The following is a 23,193-nucleotide window of genomic DNA, read 5'->3' on the forward strand; positions in this document are numbered from 1 at the left end:
TCTAAATAGGCCTTTAAATAGAACTCTTTAAAAATGTCCATTTTCATCCCAAATTCGATATCAAAGTCAAAACTCTTTACCGTTTCTTCTAAAGACTCAAACTGTCTAACTTCCTAAATATTCCTCTGCTAGTCTTAGCCCATGAACCTTAGTGTCCAGTGACCTATTTAGGTTGGAACAAAGAGGGCAGCTGGCAGGGAGTGTGAGGAGCCCCATGTTGTTCTCAACCCCATATGCAGCTAAATTGCTGACTTTCCCACCTTCTAGTACTTCAAACACACATCACATCGAACCCCCACTATCAGTCAAATGAGGGAGGAAAAGCTCACTGCAGAGAGAAGCAAATTTCAGGAACCAACTAAAGTCTCTGAATTATGCCAGCGATGTTTCCCAAATATATTTTTTGTTTTCCAAACCTCTTACCTTTATTTCAGCAAACCCAGTTGGTCCCAAAATTTCTCATCCATATCTAAGTCCTGAAGTCTAGACTTCCAATATGAAGCTTATATCTAACACAATACCATTCTTGCAAACCTGCTTGGCAGTAGGGGAGTTTTTGATCACCTGTGACATAGGTAGAAATGACTGCAGGGTTTTTGAAATTCACAGGTAAAATCTAAAGGCTAAAATTAATATGTAGTGTGACTCTTCCATCAAGAAACATTTTACCTGAGTTTCCAATAACTAGAAAATCTGATTTAAATATTTCTGCCCCATCAACCATATATAAGAAGAGATTCATACTGACCAGTTCTAACTCTGGATTTTTGTGGCCCTAGAAATGAAAAAAAAAATAGTGGAATCACCAAAAGAAAATACCATGGTTTAGATAATGCATAAATTGAACTCCTGTAAAATGTAGATTGTCATAAAGGAATCAAAAAATGTTTTTCCAGTACCATGATATAGGAAGATTTTTAATATAAGTTCCCGTGAACAAAGAGGGAGTAAGAGTTATTTCCATTACTCCTTCAGGATTTCTTTACAATATTCAAAAGTCCTTTATTTTCACCTCTATGGAGTTTGTTTTATATCTCATAAAACCATTATCAAATAGAATAAAACTGAATAAATCATTTGCAGGTGGAATCTGCTAGAGCTAGCCACAAGTACAAAGCTTGCACAGGTGGGCGTGGCCTCTGCCAGTGTCATTGCTCATTCCCTTCCTCTGAGAACCCCCAAAAGCATTTGAGAATTAAACCTGGGAGCCTAGTCTTTATTATTGTGACCTTAGTAGTGATCTATTTTTATTGTTACAGGCAATGAAAGCTTAGAAGAAAACTATGTCCAGGACAGTAAGATGGGGTTTGTCATCAATGCCATCTATGCCATGGCACATGGGCTGCAGAACATGCACCATGCCCTCTGCCCTGGCCACGTGGGCCTCTGCGATGCCATGAAGCCCATCGACGGCAGCAAGCTGCTGGACTTCCTCATCAAGTCCTCATTCATTGGAGTATCTGGAGAGGAGGTGTGGTTTGATGAGAAAGGAGACGCTCCTGGAAGGTAATCTTTTCAGTAATCAATCTAAGTAAGTAACCTTGTGAGCCTTCCTGTGCCAGACAGATGGCAACTGTGGCTTCATCTGGTTCCACGGTTTCTGGGTGCCATGAGGATAGATACAACTAGGTAGCAAAAAGTCCAGGGATAATATCAGATGAAATTACCTAAGACCACACCACTTTTTAAGACATTAAAATACTTCTTTTTCAACACCCAATACCCAGTATTCTACCAGTGCCACCCCCTTACTCACCTATCACTTGACCCTTTTTCCAGAATGCTTGGGACCTTCCTGCAAGCCCAGGAACCTAAAGAAATTACACTTGGCCAGCAGAAACCTCTCAGACCTTGCCAGCACCAGGCCAGCATCTTTCTGATTGATTGACTATATACCATTCTGGTTATGAAATATTTTTAATATTACACCTGGTTAAAGAGCTCAATATGCAAAGAGAACTAAGTCCTGCATATGTATCCCTTCTCCTCAGGCTAACCTATGTTTGTGCTAACATATGTCTTGGAGCAAGAAAGGAAACAACTTTCTTTTTGGGATTGAGCCCCTATGGCTTATTAATCAAACAAAAAGCAGATGAAAAGTAAACCAAGGTATATACATAAAATCCTCTCCAAGCCATTTTACATACAGTCTGCTCTGCAATACTTGTTTTGATACTACCAGTTAGCTCAAGCATAATTGGTACATAGGAAATTTTGTTAGTATCAAGAATAGTTGTCTTCATTCATAAACAGTTTCTTAGGAAAGGAATAATCAGAATGGCAGAAGAATTAACACCTTCAGGAGGAAGGAAAAAGGCCCTCAGCTTGGCTACCACTCAGCAAGCCCAGGGTCTTATAGGCCCTGTCACCTGTCAGTCTACAATGTCCCAGACTTAGAGCTTTTTAGAAAAGCATATGCTGTGTTCAAGTGGAACATCAAATCATTTAATCTTCATTGCTGTAGGTGGATCATTGTCTTTCTTTTACAGATAATAAAACTGGGTATCAGAGAAACTAAGGAACTCACCTAATGTCCACACATTGCAAGCGGTGGAGGCAAGTGCTCTCACTCTGAGGCTTCTAATCTTTTGCAACATCACACTGCCTTTTAGCAGATCCTAAAATTAGGCAACGTGGCTGGCAATCTTCTTTTCGGTTTTTGAGAAAGAGTCTCACTCTGTTGCCCAGGCTGGAGTGCAGTAGCACAATCTCGGCTCACTGCAATTTCTGTCCCCCAGATTCAAGTGATTCCCCTGTCTCAGCCTCCCAAGTAGCTGGGACTACAGGTGTGCACCACCGCACCTGGTTACTTTTTTTGTATTTTTAGTAGAGATGGGGTTTCACCGTGTTGGCCAGGCTCATCTTGAACTTCTGACCTCAAGTGATCCACCCACCTTGGCCTCCCAAAGTGCTGGGATTACAGGCGTGAGCCACTTTGCCTGGCCTGGCAACCTTCTTAATGTCATTTCAGAAGTACTGTAAGGGACTGTTTGACCCTAAGTAAGTCTCCATGTATCTCTTTGTGTCAGCTTGAAGTCCTGCACTTACGGAGTACCTTGTGAGAGCTAAGTGGATTCTCCCTGTTAAAATCTGACAGCTCTAGGAAGGATAAATGATATCAGTCATTGTCAGCAATTAAAATGATCAATTTATCAGATTTCTTCCAAGCTGCTAGTTAGATGGGAGCAGGTTTTGATTGGAATGCGAGTGAGGTAGATGGAATGATTCAGGAACTGGGCATGTGAAAAGCTTCGAAGAAATGGTACCAGGAGCAACAAGTGAGTCTGAGGTTCAGAACATTGACTACCTGCCTCTGTAAACCCTCTTTCATCCTGTGTCCCACTGGACCCTAGGCTCAATAAGGGGTCAGAATTAGAATGTAAACCTTCCTTCATGACTCCCAAAGATAACATACAATGTGCCTAGCACAAGGCCAGATGCATTTTTGACACTTCATGTATTCAAGTTTAGTCCTCTTCTCTCTCTTTACAAGTTATCTAAAATGTCGGTGCATAATTTTAGCTTGTTTCTTCTCCATCTTTAATTAAATATTCAAATGTTACTTAAGCTTTCCCTTGGGTCTTTTCTTAGGGATCATATCCTTCTGCTTGCAATTGGTTGGCATAATCCGTTTTCAATTTCTGTTTCGAAAATCTCCCTGTACTTCCTCCTCCTGTCATACCATCATTCATGCTTTTGGTCCCTCTTGTAATTATTTCAGTTAATCATCACACAATGTAAACTGAATGCATTGAGAGGATGTTGTAAATATGTAATTTATAGCATAAAAATTCCAAAATAAAAACCAACATGCCTGGAAGGAACCCTGGGGTCAAAGGAAAAGGGCAGTGTTCAGTAATACACACAGTATGAGGAAGGCTTCTTAAAATGAAGTCAGTATTTTTCCCTGGATATTTTTCCATAGTTTTTTTCCCAGCTTTCGGGACTTTTTAAAAAAGTGTGTTTTATACCAAACTATTGTGAATTTTTTTTGTTTCTAAATGCTAATGAAGTGTGAACTGATTTCTCTTATGAAAAAGCAAATGAGGAAGCTAAAATAAAAGTCTTTGGAAACAGATTTAAAGGAAAAAGACATTCTAGAGCCAGCATTGCAGCAAAGCCTTCTTTGTATGTGAGAAGCTGTAATAATGTAATCTGAAATAAAACACAAAAATTCCTGGAAATGAAAATGGAAATTACTCACATCAAGCACTCACAACAGCACAACAGGTTCTATAGCTCTAATGAATCTAAAATGGAAAGATATCAGAGGTGTAGATTAATGTCATTGATCAACAGGATGAGTGTGAGCCAGCAGCCCACGGTTAATTCTCACTTGGATATCACTCAGAAAGATACTCTGAAGAACTTTCTGGTATGTCTAGCAACTGGGGGATAATAACTCTTTATTAGTCAAAAGTCAACACAGCAAAGAGATGAATAATGTGCTCTGGGTGTACCATTCTCTCTTCTCATTCTAAGTGCATTTTGTTTACCTGGCAAAGGAGAGCTTTCTTTACTTTCCCAGAATACCTTTTCTTTTAGGTGACAACTATTTGTAGAAATTGCAAGAATCTGGATGTGGAGAAGCCATTAGCTACCCTGTGGGTGACAGAATGCATTAGCACATTAAGAACAGGCAGAAAACCCAATCAACTGACATTCCTTGTCTAGATTAAAAAACAAACAAACAAACAAACAAAAAACCTAGGCCAGATACAGCCAATAGATTTCAGATGCCAACTTAGTTTGATTGGCTGTAGCCTCCTGGAGTGCTAGGCTGAGAGGGATTGTGAGCATGAGTCAGTTTAGAGAGAAAGAATTGCAGGAAGGATTAGGCAGGGGCGTGTGAGAGGGGCGAGGGATGAAGAGAGCTGATAAAGAAGAGTATGTGTTGATTAATTGCCATTTCCTTCAGTCAAGCACAAAGAGCAAGAGGCCGTGACTCATCTTCTAGTCCAGGAGGATGAGCACTTTGCATAGGTACTGCAGAAGAGAATCCCACTTTGCAGAACTAGTAAGGAGCAACCAAGCATGCAGCTTTGGGAAACTGCAGCATTAATTATAGAGTGAATAGCAACATGGAAAGGAGATGTAAGAATGCCGGAGTTCCCATGACTCAGATATAAATGGTTATGCCAGTACAAAGTTGTTCTCCAGTATTCGTATAGTAATGAAAATAACCAGAGTATTTTAGGGCATTAATAGTAATAGAAATATGAATGAAATCATGCTATTGCCTTATAGATTGTCTTCCTTCATTTGGGATGCTGTAGCAAAATATCGTAAACTGTATGGTTCATAAATAACAGAAATGTATTGCTCACAGTCCTGGAGGCTGGAAAGTCCAAGAACAAGGCACCAACAGATTTGGTGTCTAGTGAGGACCTGCTTTCTGGTTCACAAATGGCACCTTTAATTTTGTCCTTGTGTGGTGGAAGGGGCAAGAAAGCTTTTTAAGGCTGCTTTTACTAATCTCATTCATGAGAACTTTGTCCTCATGGTCTAATCACCTCCTGAAGGCCCTTCCTCCTAATACCATCACCTTGGGGGTTAGGATTTTCAGCATATGAATGGAAGGGGGTGAACATAAGCATTTCGACCATAGGACATATGCATTTGTCCTGAATATAAAGCAGTTTTTTACATGCCTATCTTAATAAATCCCCACAAGAACCACATGAGGCTTAAAGAGTTTAGTGGCATTCCTAAGTAGTATAATCTACTGTTAAAATGTTAGAAAAGAGACCAGCTTGTACATTCTGATGTTAGATCTTGTGTTCTTTAGATTGCATTGTAGAATGTCCTATACCATATACATATATGGTGTGTGGTATATAACATGATGTTTTGATATACTGTATGTATATAGTAATGATTACTATAGTGAAGAGTTCTAAGTGCAGGTTTTGCCATTGTGTAGTGTTCCGGCATTTCAAATTACTGAAATAACTGATACCAGTTATTTGGTTTCAAAAATATTTATCCTAATCAGGGAAGAGATTAGTTTAAATGTCAGTGCACAAGACATTAAATCCTCAACATCCTTACTAATTAAAGATGCCTTTCTCAGATTTCTTGCTCTATTAGCACCTTAAAAACGTTCCAGACTTGGTAAAACTCACCCCTTTTAATACAGTGTAATGAAAATGACAACTTAATGTGAAAAAGAAATTTGGATTAAAGTAATCAAATAAAAAATTAATGTTCTTATTGATACTTATTCAAAGAATAACTTAATAAACCATAATTGAAAGGACATGATCAACTTAGCAAACATAGCATTATTTTTTGGAGGATAAACAGAGAGAAAAGTACAAAAGTAATCTAATTTTTAGTGAATATGGATGATACACAGAGATTGAAGAATGGAATATACACATTTGGGATAATCAGAGGAAACATAAGAAATAAGCTAAAATATTGGCAGTAGCTGATTTAAGATGATTCTAGCTTTCTCTTGTTTCTATTATTATCTACTTACCAACTTTCTTTGTTTTCTACATTATGTCTATATTCTATAAGACATGCACATTGTGCTCTTTGTAGGTATGATATCATGAATCTGCAGTACACTGAAGCTAATCGCTATGACTATGTGCACGTTGGAACCTGGCATGAAGGAGTGCTGAACATTGATGATTACAAAATCCAGATGAACAAGAGTGGAGTGGTGCGGTCTGTGTGCAGTGAGCCTTGCTTAAAGGGCCAGATTAAGGTAAGCCACAAATGCATTCTTGCATGGTATCTGTGAGGAGGTTGGCTGCCTGGACATTAGTAAAGAACAACACAGACAATTTTAAGAACATGACTGTCCAGAAAGGGTGCGCCAGGCTTACGGTTTTGGCTCTTGAGTTTAGGTAAAACTGAAAAGACAAAGATTAGGAAACAGGATGAGTAAACTCTTAGAATATTTGCATAGTCTTTACTTGAATCACAATGATGGACTGGAATATTTAACACAATCTTGGCAGGAAACGGATGAGTAATCAAATTTTAAAAATCAAAAACAGAAGTAAATGTGAAAACCAAAGCCAATAATAGTGCTTAGTCATAGTTCTAGCTACTGTTAAAGAAAGCAGAAGCTGAACAATGCTAAATAAGCAAATAACCAAAATACCAGAAGTTGAAATAGGGTAATACAGACTGCTTATCATTTTCCGTTTCTCTACCGAGTCCTTTGATTCTTTTGAAACTGGCATTTTTTTCTACACAAGACAGCGTCCCCACTTTCTAACTATTTTCAGGAGCTATTTGGAGGGTGGGGTGGGGCAAGTGAGTAACTATGACATCAGTATATATAGAAAATGACAACAAACAAGCATCAAATCCTCGGCGGGGTGTGCTAAAGAGGCTTCTTGATGAAGAAAGCATGGAGGCAACACTCTCTGTATCCCAGGCTATTTAAAACCAAACTGGGGGATGCATTAGGAAATGGAGCATAGGGGAGGGATTGTGAATGGCAGGGTATGGATTAGATGACCTAATAGGTCTTTCCCATCCCTAATTTTCTGCGATTCATCTTGAGGCACAGACAGGCTGTCATGTAAATGTCTCACAGCACAGCTGGAGCTGGGGTAGATCAGGCGTGAGGCTCTGGCTCCCGCCATGCTGACATGCCACCATACCATTCTTTGCTTGGGAGCTGCAAAAACACCCATGGAGGAGAGATGCTCTGATAAGTTCACTGAAGGGTCCCCAGGGCAAGAATCCAGTCATATAATGCTAAGTTTAGACAGAGGCTGGACATGCTTTATCTCAACTGACTAAAGAAAATGCAGGATCTGCAACCTGTACCATCTTTTGGCAGCTGAGAAGAGCTATCCTGGTGGACTCAAATTCTCAGTCACTCCAGCCACTTGGACAAAGAAAGAAACTTCTGAGATGAATCATCCTAGTTTTAAGTATCTTGTGCCTTCTCTGCAGAAGTTATATTAAAAATATTTGATAGTTGTTATGACAACCAGTCCATCAGCATAGACTCCATTCTCATGCTGTGACACAGTACTGGAGGCCTCATGCCATGGCTATGGTAAATCTTTGAGTTGGTGGATCATGGGAAGGTTTGGCCAATGTGTCCTACATGGCTGGGGTCATGTGGGGGATTCAGGAGACATGGAGACACTGCTAGCTTCCAAGCAGTGCAGAAGTATTTCAGTAGTCTAAGAATGTGTAAAAGTAGTATGTATGGGCTGATTCCTGTCTAGGTGGAATACTTCCACATGAGGCTGCTGATGATATAAGGTATGTTCTCTGAAATCCACAGGCCCCACATTTCTCCTTGCCTGTTATCATGAGATGCCAGACCAAGGCATTCTGGTTGCATCATCTTTTCTGGATAGTGGGAAAAAACAGGATTATCCGTGGACTGAAGTCATAAGGTGGGGAGAGGACAGAAGCCCTGAGCACATGCACTTCTGCCACCCAAAGGATGTCACATGTTGGCTCAGGCTGCCTCTCCAGTGTGGGTGTAGCATTGAGTCTATTGTGCAGACAATTACTGGGAAAGAGTTTTTGGAACTGCAAAGTTCAGTTTTGCAGGTTATATTTGGAAAAAATAAAACCTGGCAGGAGAAAACAAATTGTTGCAAGGATTTGCTGTCCTCAAGCTCCCTTTCACAATTCCTTACTGTTACTCTGACTGCCAGGTGACCATGAATGGGTGCTCACATACCACGTGTGCTCCCCTTTACACCTTCCAGAGGAGAGGCCTTTGTTCTCCCCAGTTCAGGGGCAAGGCTGTCCGCATTTGTCCCTGTACCTAGACACTGAGGTGTTTCTGCCATCATGTTTGCGCTATGCCCATGCGTGTTATCAAAGGAGATCCCAGAAGTTGTTGCTGAGCCATTACAGAGCATTCACTATAAATGCAAAGCTCCTGGGGGCCAATTTTAGAAAATTGTATACCCTGCAGAAGGAAAATATGCATGCTCTCAATACCAACCTGGAATGGAGGTGAGGGGGGGATGTTTGTTTTGTTTCTCATAAGCACCTTGGGAGGTATGGAAACAAATGAAATTTGAGTCGTATTTACCAAATAATATTATGTACATTCTAACATCACTAATTTGCCACCTACCAGGCCCAGGATGCGTACAGCCAGATCAGTAGCCACTGTCAAGATATAAGAGAAACAGGCAGCTTGCGAGGTGATAGTAGGACATACACTTGTATTAACTGGGAAATACAGCCTTTAGGAAAGGATTATTTTAAATATCGAATCAATTTAAACTGCTAAAATAATAATTTGATGTCTTTTCTGATAACCCACAGAACTTTCTTAAGATCATTTCCTTTGAAGTAGTTAAAAATCCAGTTTTCTTATGTTATTGATTTTTAGAGTTATAAATATATCTTATAAATATAATATCTTATGGAAGAAGAGAAAAATTTTTGTCATACCACAAACACAGGTGAATAAAATACTACTTTTTATTGTTGTGTGTAACCTTAGGGTCCAGTCAGGAAAAAAAGAGCCCATGTCAGATGGTTTACTAGGGGAAATTTAATAGAAGAAAATGGTTACAAAAGTAAAAAGGGGTACTGAGGCAACTCAAAGGTGACCAACAGCAGCATCTACTCCCACTCCAGAGCTAGAGGGACCAAAGGAAACCTCACAGCTACTACCTCTGAGCTATCCCTGAAGTGGGAGAGTGAGGGCACCCTGGTTTTTCTCTTCTCCTTCTCTTCTGCCTCCCATTAGTTGCTCCTGTTTTACCAAACCCATCCAGAAGACACCTGGCAAGAGATCCTGGAAAATGTAGTTCACAAGTATCTTAGCTCAGGTTCCCTTGAACTCTACCAACTATGCAAGGATTAATTGCTAATATATTAATGGAAGATTTAATCCTAGAGAAACAAGAATAAGGGGGAAAGGGAAGTGAGGTATGGAAGGATGGGGAAAAGCAAAACAAACAAAACAAGGTGACACGTTATTGAGCAGGAGATTGCTTCACTGAGCATAACTAATCACGTAGCCTCAAGAGGTCACTGGATAGGCTACTTGGACTATTGGAGGAAGGATGGGAGAGGAATGAAAGTGTTCACTTCATCCTATTTTCTCCTTCGTGTGGCCAAAGTTTATGCTCATAGGAAGTTACAGGCAGCTACTGAGGAAGCCAGAGCCCAGGACTTGTAACACAACACTTCTTCAGATTCTGAAAGCAATGTGAGGAGTGAGAGTCTAGGTGGGTCTCCTATGGTCTGGCCTGGGTCCTGCTATGGTGAGTCCAACAGGGGCAGTTCTGGAGCCCAGAGCCTACTCAAAGGGAGAGAGAGACAGCTAGAGATGACAGAAGATGAACGAGCAGTGACTGAGACTGCAGTAGCAGTCATAACAGCAATGTCTAGAACTCTCCGAGTGCTGATAGCCAAGGGCCCACGACACAAGTACAGCCAAAGAGAGTCTGGGGCAACAGATAAAATCTGAACGTGTTATGCAAGCAAACATCAGGGGCCTTGTGTGTGTGCTGGTCTCACATACAGAACCCACTGCTGTTTTCCTTGCTGTAGTGAAGGACAGGAAAGGGGTAGAAAGGGGAGGAAAGGTAAAGGAAAAGAAAGTGCTGGAAAGGAGAAGGGAAGTAATGGAGATCAGGGACTAACATTGGTCAAGTATGTTCATAAGCAAGTACAACAGATGATTTACAGACATCATTTCAATTACTCCTTAAAAGGACCCTTTTAAAGCAGGTATTGTCATCCCCCCATTTTATAGACGAGGGAATCTGAGACCCAGAGGGATTGAGTCACTTGCCCCTAAGCTCTCTCAGCTAGAAAGTGCCAAAGCTGGGCTTGGAGCCAGCTCATAGCTGTTATCATCCCACGGACACATGTTGTTCAACTATCTTTCGTTATATGAACTGGCACATTTCCTTCAAATGCATATTTCAATTTCTAAGCCTTATTTTTTCAATAGCTCACAATAAAATCATAAGTAATAATCCACTTTTAAAATGCCGAGGGAACAGAATCCAGAATTCTGCAAGCAATATTTGTGAAGGAGGCTGGAAGAGTTTAATAGAGACTGAGACATTGACAGAGAAGTGAGGGAAAGGATACTGAAGATTGATTTCACTGGCCTCCTGTTCTTTCTTCCCCTCTCACCTCTCTCTGCTCTCTTCTCCTGCTTTCTTTTTCCTCTTAAGTTTGTATTTGAATTCTTTTCTCCAAGATGTTGGTTTTGGGTTGGGAGGTTGCGGTAAGAGAATAGAGGTAACCTTACCTCTTCTTATCATCACCCAGCCAACCATGACAGAATTCTGGAGATATTAGGTGAATGTGGCATACATCATAAATGTTTCTCCTCATTTACACATGCCCTATTGCTGTAAAGTGGCACCTTATTTATATAGAACAAAGTCCACTTACACATATCTTACACACTGTAGACTTTAGAATTAACTGTTTTCATTTATGAAATAAGACATTCCGGCCGGGTGCGGTGGCTCACGCCTGTAATCCCAGCACTTGGGGAGGCCGAGACAGGCAGATCACGAGGTCAGGAGATCGAGACCATCCTGGCTAACACGGTGAAACCCCATCTCTACTAAAAATACAAAAAGTTAGCCAGGCGTGGTGGCGGGCGCCTGTAGTCACAGCTACTCAGGAGGCTGAGGCAGGAGAATGGCATGAACCCGGGAGGCGGAGCTTGCAGTGAGCCGAGATAGCGCCTAGGCGACTGAGAGAGAGACTCCGTCTCCAAAAAAAAAAAAAAAAGACATTTCATCTGATTTGTTGGAATTATCTACTAGAGACATAAAATTTTCATCTTAAAAGGCATTAGAAATGTGGCCCTAAGAAAAGAAGACTGCTTAATTTAAACCTCTAGCGTGCTCCTTGCTCAATTTTAATTTTAGCTTCTTATATGACTGATTTTTCCATGGGTGAGCAAAGAGGCCAAAGAGCAGATTCGTTGAGAATCAAAGCAAAGGGAACATGATCATTCTCATTACGACCTAAGATACCCTTAAAAATGGATGGAACTAAGAGAGTCCACTAAGAAACCATTTATATTTGGCTGGAATTGGAATGTTAAATGTGCCCAGGTTTGTGCTGCAAGCATTATTAAATAATGCTGCTACAGGAGTTCGTATCTGGCTTTTCCTGTTAGTAGATATAGCTACTTGAGACAAATTGCCAGTGGAGAAAACTTATAATTTCTAATAATATCCTTCTTTAAAAAAATTAAATTGCTCATATTAATTTTCAGATGGACACCTTTCAACGTAGGCCAAGTTACGTTACGTTCGATTAAAATGTAGCCAAGTTATGTTCGGTCATGTCTCTTCAAGCCTCTGCAGAGATTGGGGTTAGGGTCTCAGATTCCAGAGCATTTGTCATCAGCAACCTAAGATCCTTCCTTAGCTCCCTTATTTTAATATCATTTCCCTCTTCCTCTGTACATTTTCCTGCTATTCAAAGAGCTCTCTATATTTACAGTTGCTTAGTTAGCCTAGCTTCTGCATTACTGGGTAAAAGATGCTGTTTATCTGGAAGCTTGGATACCCGTTCTTGACCACAATAGTCAAGCAATTAGTACAACCCTACCTTTCCTGATAATAAGAAAAGGAATGTGATAAGGTGAAAGTTGATACTCTAGAATGTAATATAAAATCTGTGTGTATGTGTCTATGTATGTGTATGTATGTATACCTATTTGTGGGTATATTATTAATATATTTCTACTATGTGTAATCAGTCCTTCCTGTTGCTTTGTACAGAAACAGCTACATAAAATAGATGTGTTCTCAGCTATTTAAATAGATGATGTCCTCACGGAGAAAAACAACTTTAATAATGTGATAGATGAAACTTATATTCTATGGAAATCAGCTAGATGAACTTTGAAAAGCCTTATCATTTCCACTTTGCAGTGATCAAAACATTGCAACATGTTTGTCCAAATATAGGATAACAAAAATATGCTATAACACCATTTCCTGATAAGAGCTACCACTCAAAAGATACTGCCCCTCTGATCTCACTGGCAGTGGTTGGAAGGTTGAGGAAATGGGAGCCTAAAAAGGCAGGGGAAAATGAGGTTGGGAAGAGGATAGACGATGCATCCGCTTCTACCTTTCCTATTCTCACATTGAATCCAAGTAGCTCATCTGCTGATTTGCTTCTAGGTCACATTGTAAATCATGCTGGGTTGATGATTTTATACTCAATTTTTCCATCTGCAATTGCTCCAAGTTCAGAGTTTAAAGTGTGTCACATTGTGACTGTATTTCCTTTTACCTCTAGCTATTTATTTTTGTTTTTAGGGGCTACACCATAGAATATAGAAATAGTTTCTTTCTCCTCCAGTGCATGTGCTTCAAAACTGCTTGTATGCATTTGCTTTCCTCCACGACAGTGTGAGGAGGAATTTTGTCTTGAATATGATAGCAAGAGAATTGTTTAGACCGAAATCTACCTCAAGTAAATTATCCTATTCTGCAAACAATCATCACTATCTGATTACTACCTGATTGGCACTGGCATATCATGATCCTGTCCCCATGACCCACTCCAGCCGGCCCAGCTGGCTATAGCTTAATGAGATTATTCCTTTTTCTTTAACTATTTCATGCCTACTAACGTGGATTATCTTTGAACACTTTTCACATCTGTAATGAGTATTTTTATTCTTGTCCAGCTGTGTCTTAAAATTTTGACCAAGTTAATGAATACCTCTCTTTTGTTCTCATTTTGAAACATAAAAGAAAATAATAAAGAATAGTACAATAATTACTCGCATATCCACCAATCTCATTCCAGAATTATAAATCTTTTACCACGTCACACCTCTCTCTCTCTGTCTCTCTTTCTCCCTCTTCTTCTATTTTTTTGGGGAACAATTTAAAGGGTAAAAATATCATCAAATTTTATACTTTAATATCTCAGCTTACATCTTCTAATAAGGACAATTCTCATATAATTATCAAACCAGCTAAGAAAGTTAACAATAACATCTTCAGCCATAACTGTCACATCCACCCCAGCTTTTTTCCCTCTTTGTGAATCAAAACAAACTAACCATCTAAATCATATAGTTAATGTAACCATTTTGGCATCCAGTAAAACAATGATTCAGTTCCTCCACTGTGTAATATCTTCTCAATTCTACTGCAAAATGGCAAGTTCTAAGTACAAATTGCCCACAGGCATATCAAAGAATCTTGTACTTGAGAAGTCTATAATTATGTAATGATATCTGTCTGTGCTACTAAAATTTTGAAAAGGAATTGAAGTCCAAACATTGTCTTTAGTGTATTATTGTGAATGTAAAAAAAAAAATGAAATTACTGTAGTATCTTTGAATGAGGGGAAACTTTGCAAACACAGTCATAGTGAAAAATTCCATGGAAATATCATTAATTTATCCACAACCACTATGAGTAATGCCCACACCTTCACCACTCCCACTCTGACCTATATCTGTGCTGTTCTCTTGGTCATTGAACTTTTTTGTTATTACCTCAGATCCAGCCCCTTCATCACTTTCAGGGACAGATCCCCATGGAGAAATGCTGTGAATCATGGGCTATTGGGCAGAACAGGGGACACAGCAAGGCTGACATGTCTTTGGTGGCGGTGATATAAGTGAGCCACATTTAATTTTTTAAGTAGACATTTATTGAAATATAATATACACACAGAAAAGTAGCAGAGGGCAGCACAAGTATGAAAATGCAGGGTACTCATCCTACCTAGCCTTGCTCTAGCTGTCCCCTCTGCCTAGAACACTCTTTCACCAGATAGCTACGCTCTTTCCCTCCCTCAAGATTTTACTCAAGTGGCAACATCTTAGTGGGACCTTACCTGACCACCATATGCAAAATGGCAACCCCGTATTTCAGGTGTCTTCCTATCAGGACGAGGACCAGAGTGAGGCAAGCACCTGTGATACAGACTTCAAGGAGGCGGTCACTCTCAAGGTCCTGCAAGCTGGGTGAGGACTTGCACGTCCCTGAGGGAGAAAGTCTCTTTAAATTTGGTCCCTGGACATTTCCCTTGCCTCATCTTGGTTTCTCCCCTGTGACCTATTCCTCTTTCTTGCTTTAGTTTTTCCAAAGCCTTTTTTTGTAGAGTGACAGCTCCTCAAAGGTGGGGATATTATGTTTTGTTCACTGATTATTTTGAGCTTTGATTCAGTGCCTGACACATTGCATGTAGGCTAGGCAATGAAATGCATATTTCAAATGAATGAATGAATGAATGAGTCAATGAATGACTGAGTAAATATGCTCTCCATAGGCATTTTTATTGACACATAATAATCGTACATATTTATGGGGTACACATATTTTAAAACATGCATACAATGTGTAATGATCAAATCTGGGTCAGTGGGATATCCATCTCCTCAAATATTTATCATTTCTTTGTGTTTGGGAATATTCCATATGTTCTCTTCCAGCCATTTTAAAATATACAATAAATTATTGTTGACTATAGTCCCCCTATTGTGCTATCAAACACTAGCATTTATTTTTTCTATCTAACTGTATTTTTATACACATTAACCAGTCTCTCTTCATTCACCCCTCTCCTTTCCCCTTCCCATCCTCAGGTAATCAGCATTATATTTTCTACCTCCATGAGACCAACTTTTAAAACTCCCACATATGAGTAAGAACATGCAACATATTTCTTTCTGTGCTTTGCTTATTTAACATAATGTCCTCCAGGCTCATTCATGTTTCTGCAAATAACAGGATTTCATATACCTATTGGCCATTTGTATATCTTCTTTTGAGATATGCCTATTTAGTTTTCTTTCCCCCATTTTTAAAATCAGGTTATTTGTTTTCTTGCCCTTGAGTTGTTTGAGTTATTTACATATTCTGGTTATTAATCTGTTGTTGAATGGACAGTTTGCAAATATTTTTGCCCATCCTGTAGGTTGTCTCTTCACTCTGTTAATTGTTTCCTTTGCTGTGAAGGAGCTTTTTAGCTTGATATAATCTCATTTGTCTATTTTTGCGTTTGTTGCCTGCGCTTTTGAGGTTTTATCCAGAAAATCTTTGCCGAGACCAATGTCTTGAAATGTTTCCCCAATATTTTTCTCTAGCAGTTTCATAGTTTCAGCTCTGACATTTAAGTCTCTAATCCATTTTGAATTTACTTTTGTATATAGTGAGAAATAGGGGTTTAGTTTTTTTTTCTTCTGCATATGAATATCCATATTTTCCTAGCACCATTTATTAGAGACTGTCCTTCCCCCAGTGTATTTTCTTGGAGTCTTTGTAGAAAATAAGATGGTTGTAAATATGTGAACTCATTTCTGGACTCTCTCGTCTGTTCCACTGGCCTATGTGTCTGTTTTTATGCCAGAATCATGCTGCTTTAATTAACTACCTGTGTAGTATATGTTGAAGTCAGATAGTGTGATGTCTCCAGCTTTGTTCTTTTGCTCAAGATTGTTTGGTTATTTGGATTATTTTGTGGTTCCATGAGAATTTTAGGATTTTTTTTTCTATTTTTATTTTTTACTTTTATTTTAGCTTCCCAGAGGGTACAGTTTTTTACATGGATAAATTGCATGCCACTGAGGTTTGGTGTAGGGATGATCCAGTGGCCCAGTTAGAGAGCTAGTACCAGACAGGAAGTTTTTCAACCCATGGCCCCCATAGTAGTAGTCCCCAGTGTCTGTTGTTGCCATCTTCATGTCCATGTTTACCGTGTGTGTAGCTCCTGCTTATAAATGAGAACCTGCAGTGTTTGCAAGTTTTCTATTCCTGAATTCGTTTGCTTAGGATGATGGCCTCCAGCTGCATCTGTGTTGCTGCAAAGGACATGATTTTTCTTTTTTATGGCTGTGTAGTATTTTACAGTGTATATGTACCTCATTTTTCTTTATTCAGTCCACCATTGATGGGCATCTAGCTTGATTCTATGTTTTTGCTGTTGTGAATAGTGCCATGATGAACACATGAATACATGTGTCTTCTGTGAAGATTGCTATTGGTATTTTGATAAGGATTGCATTAAATCTGTAGATCACTTTGGGTAGTATAGACGTTTAAACATTTCTTCCAAGCATGAACATGGAAGATCTTTTTGTTGTTTTGTGTCCTCTTCAATTTCTTTCATCAGTGTGTTATAGTTTTGATTGTAAAAATATTTTATCTCTTTGGTTAAATTTATTTATAGGTACTTTTTGGTAGCTACTTTAAATGAAAAATGCTTTCTTATTTCTTCTTCAGATTGTTCACTATTGGCATATAGACATGCCACTAATATTTGTATGTTGATGTTGCATCCTGCAAATTTCCTGAATTCATTTATCAGTTTCTACAGTTTTTTTTGGAGGGGGGGTAGAATCTTTAGATTTTTCTAAATAGATTATTATGTCATCTGCAAACAAGTTCAATTTGACTTCTTCCTTTCCAATTTGGATGCCCTTTATTACTTTCTCTTGCCTAATTTCTCTGGCTAGAACTTCCAGTACCATGTTGAATAAAAATGGTGAAAGTGGGCAACATTACCTTATTCCATATCTTAGAAGAAAAGGGTTTCAATTTTTCCCTGTTCAGTAAAATGTCAGCTGTGGGTTTGTTCATATATGGCCTTATTATGTTGACAGACATTTCTTATATAACTAATTTGTCGAGAATTTTTATTATTAAGTGATGTTGAATTTTATCAAATACTTTTTCTGCATCTGTTGAAATGATCATATCGTTTTTGTTCTTCATTATGTTGATGTGGTATTAAACCATCCTTGAATCCCTGAGATAAATCCCAATGGATTGTAGTTAAAAATCTTTTTGATGTACTGTGGAATTTGGTTTGCCAGTATTTTGTTGAGGATTTTTGCATTTATGTTTATCAGGGATATTGGCTTGTAGCTTTCTTTTTTGTTGTGTCCTTGTGTGGTTTTTGTATCAGGATAATGATGACTTTGTAGACTGAATTTGGAAGAATTCACTTCTCTTCAATTTTTTGGAATAGTTTGAGAATAATTAGTACTTGTCTTCTTTAAAAGTCCAGTAGAATTCAGCAGTGAATTCATCTGATCCAGAACTTTTCTTTGTTGAGAGATTTTTATTACTGATTCAATCTTTTTACCCATTATTGATGTGTTCAGGCTTTCCATTTCTTTATGGTTCAATCTCAGTAGGTTATATGTATTCAGGAAATTATCAATTTATTCTAGATTTCCCAATCCGTTGGCATATAGTTATTCACAATGGTCCTCTGTATTTCTGTGGTATCAATTGTAATGCCTTCTTTTTCATCTCTGATTTTATTTATTTGGGTCTTCTCTCTCTTTTTCTTAGCTTGTCTAGCTAAAGCTGTGTCCACTTTGTTTATCTTTTCATAAAACTAATTTTTTTATCTTTTGTAGTTTTTATTAGTTTCATATTTCTACTTTGATATTTATTATTTATTTTCTTCTACTAATTGGGGGTTTGGTTTGTTCTTGCTTTTCTAGTTCTTTTAGGTGCATTTTGAGGTTATTTATTTGAAGTTTTTCTACCTTTTTGATGTAGGTATTTATTGCTGTAAACTTCCTTTTCAGTGCGGCTTTTGCTATATACTGTAGGTTTTGGTATCTTGTGTTTCCACCTTTATTTGTTTCTCAGTTTTTAAATTTTCTTCTTAATTTATTCATGGACCTATTGGTCATTCAGTAGCATGTCATTTATTTTCCCTGTAGTTTTACAGTTTCCAAAATTACTCTTGTTATTGATTTCTGGTTTTATTCTATTGTGATATGAAAAGATATATGATATAATTTTGATTTCTTTTCTGATTTTGAGATCTTATTTTGTCACCCAACGTATGGTCTATCCCAGAGAATGTTACATGTACTGCTCGTAAGAAGAATACGCACTCTGTAGCAGTTAGATAGAGTGTTCTGTAAATGTCAGTTAGGTTCATTTGATCTAAAATGTAATTTAACTCCAATGTTTCTTTATTGATTTTCTGTCTGAATGATTGGTCCATTGCTAAAAGTGGAGTGTTGAAGTCTCCAACTATTATTGTATAGCAGTCTATCTGTCTCTTTATGTCTACGAATGTTTGCTTTGTATATTTGGGTGCTCTGATGTTGGGTGCATAGATATTTACAACTGTCATATCCTCTTGTTGAATTGACCCCTTTATCATTATAAAATAGCCCGCTTTGTCTCTCTTTACAGTTTTGACTTGAAGTCTGTTTCATCTGATATAAGTATAGCTATTCTTGTTCTTTTAAAGACTCAGCCTCTCTTGATGTTGTGCAAGTTTAAGTGAAGACTTGCATGTAACTGAAGGAAAGGTATCTATCTTTGTTCCCTAGGCCCTTTTCTTTCTTCACCTGTGTTTCTGCTCTGTACCCTATTTCTCTTTCTTGATTTAGTTTTTTCCATAGCCTTTTTCGAAAATGACAGCTCCTCATGGGTAGTGACATTATCTGCTTTGTTCACTGATTATTTCTAACCTTGACATAGTGCCTGGTGCATTGTAGGCACTCAAATAGAATTTTGGATGAGTGAATGAATAAATGGTGAATGAAGGAATTAATGAATAATTGAATAAATATCTCTTCATTGGCATTTTATTTCCCCTTCTGGAGATATACTTAATCCATTGTATAAGATTTTTGAGCTCTTTAACTTCAATAATCGGGTCTTTCCATTTATTTATTCCCATGCATAACATCATGTGGGCCACAGTGGGTCACTAAACAAAAGTTGATTAATTGAATATATATATATGCCAACCCCTGAGATACAATTTTGGCTCTCAGCATAATCTGTCATCATGCTGGCAGCCATTGTGATACTGGGAAGAGTCTAATTCTTGGAAATAACTTGACTGAGGCTTGTGCAAGGTATTGAGTCCATCTACACATGTCCCCTCATTTGCAAAATGTACATAATTAACTGCACCCTGTGGAGTAGTCAAGATTCGTGTAATTCTATATAGAGTGCCTAGCACATAGTTTGACTTAATATATGTCAACTTTTTGATCATTTTATGTTCTTACCATTTTATTATACTTTGTTGGTGATAAATTACAATGTAGTCCTACATTGTATGATATGTTTATGTAGTTCTATGTCTCTCTTTTATTCCAATTGAATTCTTCATTTCCATTTTTTCTTTCTCTCATAGTCTATATTATTGCCTTCCATTCTTTCACATACATTGTTGAGTAACTGATATGTGCCAAGAACTGTGCTAGCACTGTGAATGCAAAGGAAATAAACATGGCCTCTTCTTTTGAGGAACTCATAGTGTAGCTGGGGAAAAACGGATCAGTAATTAGATTCTATTTTTGCCCAAGCTCTCAAAGAAGATATGAAGTGCTATAGGGACACAGGCTAGTGGAGCTAGCTCTTTTCTCTTACAGCTGACTCTCCCACAGTTCTTTTTACTTTTTATTTTAATTTTTATGGGTACATAGTAGGTATATGTATTTATGGGGTACATGAGATGTTTTGACAGAGGCATACAATGTACAATGAGTGCATCATGGAGAATGGGTTATTCCTCCCCTCAAGCATTTATCCTTTGAGTTACAAACAATCCAGTTATAATCTTTACGGTATTTTAAAATGTAAAATCCAGTTATTATTGACTATAGTCACCCTACGGTGCTATCAAATAGTAGGTTTTATCCATTCTATTTCTTTTGTACTCATTAACCATCCCCATCTCCTCCCCATGCCCCAACTACTCTTCCCAACCTCTGGTAGCCATTCTTCTACTATGTCCATGAGTTCAATTGATTTGATTTTTAGATCCCGCAGATAAGTGGGAATATGTGATGTTTGTGTTTCTGTGCCTGGCTTATTTTACTTAACATAATAATCTTAAGTTCCATCCATGTTGTTGCAAATGACTGGATCTCATTCTTTTTTATGGCTGAATAATACTCTGTTGTGTATATGCATTACCTTTTCTTTAAATTCACCTGTTGATGAACATTTAGGTTGCTTCCAAATCTTAGCTATTAGAAAAAGTGCTACAACAAACATAGGAGTGCAGATATCTCTTCAATATACTGATTTCCTTTATTTTGTGTACTTAGCAGTGTCATTGCTGGATCAGATGGTAACTTGATGTTTAGTTTTTTTAAGGAAACTCCAAACTATTCTCCATATTGATTGTACTAATTTACATTCCCATGAACAGTGTACAAGGATTCCGTTTTCTTCTCATCTTCGCTAGCATTTGTCATTGCCTGTCATTTGGATATAAACCATTTTAACTGGGGTGAGATGATATCTCATTGTAGTTTTGATTTGCATTTCTCTGATGATCAATGATGTTGAGCACTTTTTCTTATGCCTGTTTGCCACTTGTATGTCTTCTTTTAAGAAACATCTATTCAAATCTTTTGTCCATAGTTTGATTGGATTATCAGATTTTTTTCCTATAGAGTTATTTGAGCTCCTTATACATTCTAGTTATTAATTCCTTCCTAGATGGGTAGTTTGCAAATATTTTCTTCCATTCTGTGGGTTGTCTTTTCATCTTATTGATTGTATCTTTTGCTATGAAGAAGATTTCTTACTTGATGTGATCCCATTTGTCCATTTTTGCTTTGGTTGCCTATGCTTGTGGGGTATTGCTCAAGAAATTTTTGCCCAGATCAATGTCCTGGAAATGTTCCCCAATGTTTTCTTGCATTTTCATAGCTTAGGTCTTAGATTTAAGTCTTTAATTGATATTTATTTGATTTTTGTATATGGGGAGAGGTAGGGGTCTAGTTTCATTCTTCTGCATAGGAAAATCCAGTTTCCCCAGCACCATTTATTAAAGATGATATCTTTTTCCTAGTGTGTGTTATTGGTACCTTTGTCAAAAATGAATTTACTGCAGGTACGTGGATTTGTTTCTGGATTCTCTATTCGGAAGAATTGGTCTATGTGTCTGTTTTTATGCCAGTGCTGTGCTGTTTTGGTTATTATAGCTCTGTAGTATAATTTGAAGTCAGGTGATGCAGTGTGGTTTCTCCAGTTTTGTTCTTTTTGCTTTGGTTATTCTGGGTTTTTGTGGTTCCATATAAACTTTAGGATAGTTTTTTCTATTTCTATGATAAATGAAAATGGTATTTTGAAAGAGATTGCATTGACTCTGTCAATTGCTTTAGCTGGCATGGGCATTTTCATGATATTGGTTTATTCTAATCAATTAACATAAAAATTTTTCAATTTTTGGGTGTCCTCTTCAATTTCTTTCATCAGCATTTTATAGTTTTCATTATAGAGATCTTCCACTTCTTTTGTTAATTCCTAGGTATTTAATTTTATGTGTGTGTATTAGTCTGTTCTCCCACTGCTATAAAGAACTACCTGCAACTGGGTAATTTATAAGGAAAAGAGTTTTAAATATGCTCCTGGTTTTGTGGGTTGTACAGGCTTCTGCTTCTCAGAAAACTTACAATCATGGCAGAAGGTGAAGTGGAAGCAGGCACACCTTAACATGGCTGGCAGAAAAGAGGGAAAGTGAAGGGGGAAGTGCTACACACTTTTGAACAACCAGATCTCATGAGAACTCTATCGTGAGACAGCACTAGGAGGGATGATGATAAACCATTAGAAACCACCCCCATGAGTCAATTGCCTCCCACCAGACCCTTTCTGCAACACTGGGGATTACAATTTGATGAGATTTGGGGATGGGGGTGGACACAGAGCCAAATCATATCAGTGTGGCTATTGTAAATGAGATTACTTTTTTATTTCCTTTTCACATTTTTCATTGTTGTTGACATATAGAAATGCTACTGATTTTTGTACATTGATTTTGTATCCTGCAACATTATTGAATTGGTATATAAGTTCTAATAGTTTTATTGTGCAGTCCTTAGGTTTTTCCAAATATAAGATCATATCATCTACAAACAAGGACAATTTGACTTCTCCCTTTCCAATTTGGATGTCCTTTATATCTTTCTCTTGCCAGACTGCTGTAGTGAATACTTCCAGTGCTATGTTGAAAAGCAGTGCTGATAGTGAGTATCCTTGTTGTGCTCCACATCTTAGATGAAAGGCTTTCAGTTTTCCCCCATTCAGTATGATACTATCTGTGGGTCTGTAATACATGGCTTTTATCATGTTGAGATATGTTCCTTTTATCCCCAGTTTAGAGGAGTTTTATTATGAAGAAAAGATGAATTTTACCAAATGCTGTTTATGCATCAATTTAAATAATCATATGGTTTTTATCCTTTATTCTGTTGATATGATGTATCACATTGATTAA

At 37.9% G+C, this 23,193-nt stretch overlaps 1 protein-coding gene across 5 annotated transcripts in view; it reads left to right on the forward strand.

The window, feature by feature from the left end:
- GRM1 (glutamate metabotropic receptor 1) overlaps positions 1 to 23,193 on the forward strand; it is a 478,923-nt gene that overhangs the window by 393,126 nt on the left and 62,604 nt on the right. For all 5 annotated transcript variants that reach the window (XM_055391792.2, XM_055391793.2, XM_019030188.4 and 2 more), the window contains 2 exons: positions 1,260 to 1,506; positions 6,550 to 6,718. In XM_055391792.2, the coding sequence (XP_055247767.1) occupies positions 1,260 to 1,506; positions 6,550 to 6,718 (416 nt within the window). The remainder of the gene's footprint in view (positions 1 to 1,259; positions 1,507 to 6,549; positions 6,719 to 23,193) is intronic.

The sequence above is a fragment of the Gorilla gorilla genome, chromosome 5 (assembly GCF_029281585.2).
Source record: "Gorilla gorilla gorilla isolate KB3781 chromosome 5, NHGRI_mGorGor1-v2.1_pri, whole genome shotgun sequence".
NCBI lineage: Eukaryota > Metazoa > Chordata > Mammalia > Primates > Hominidae > Gorilla > Gorilla gorilla.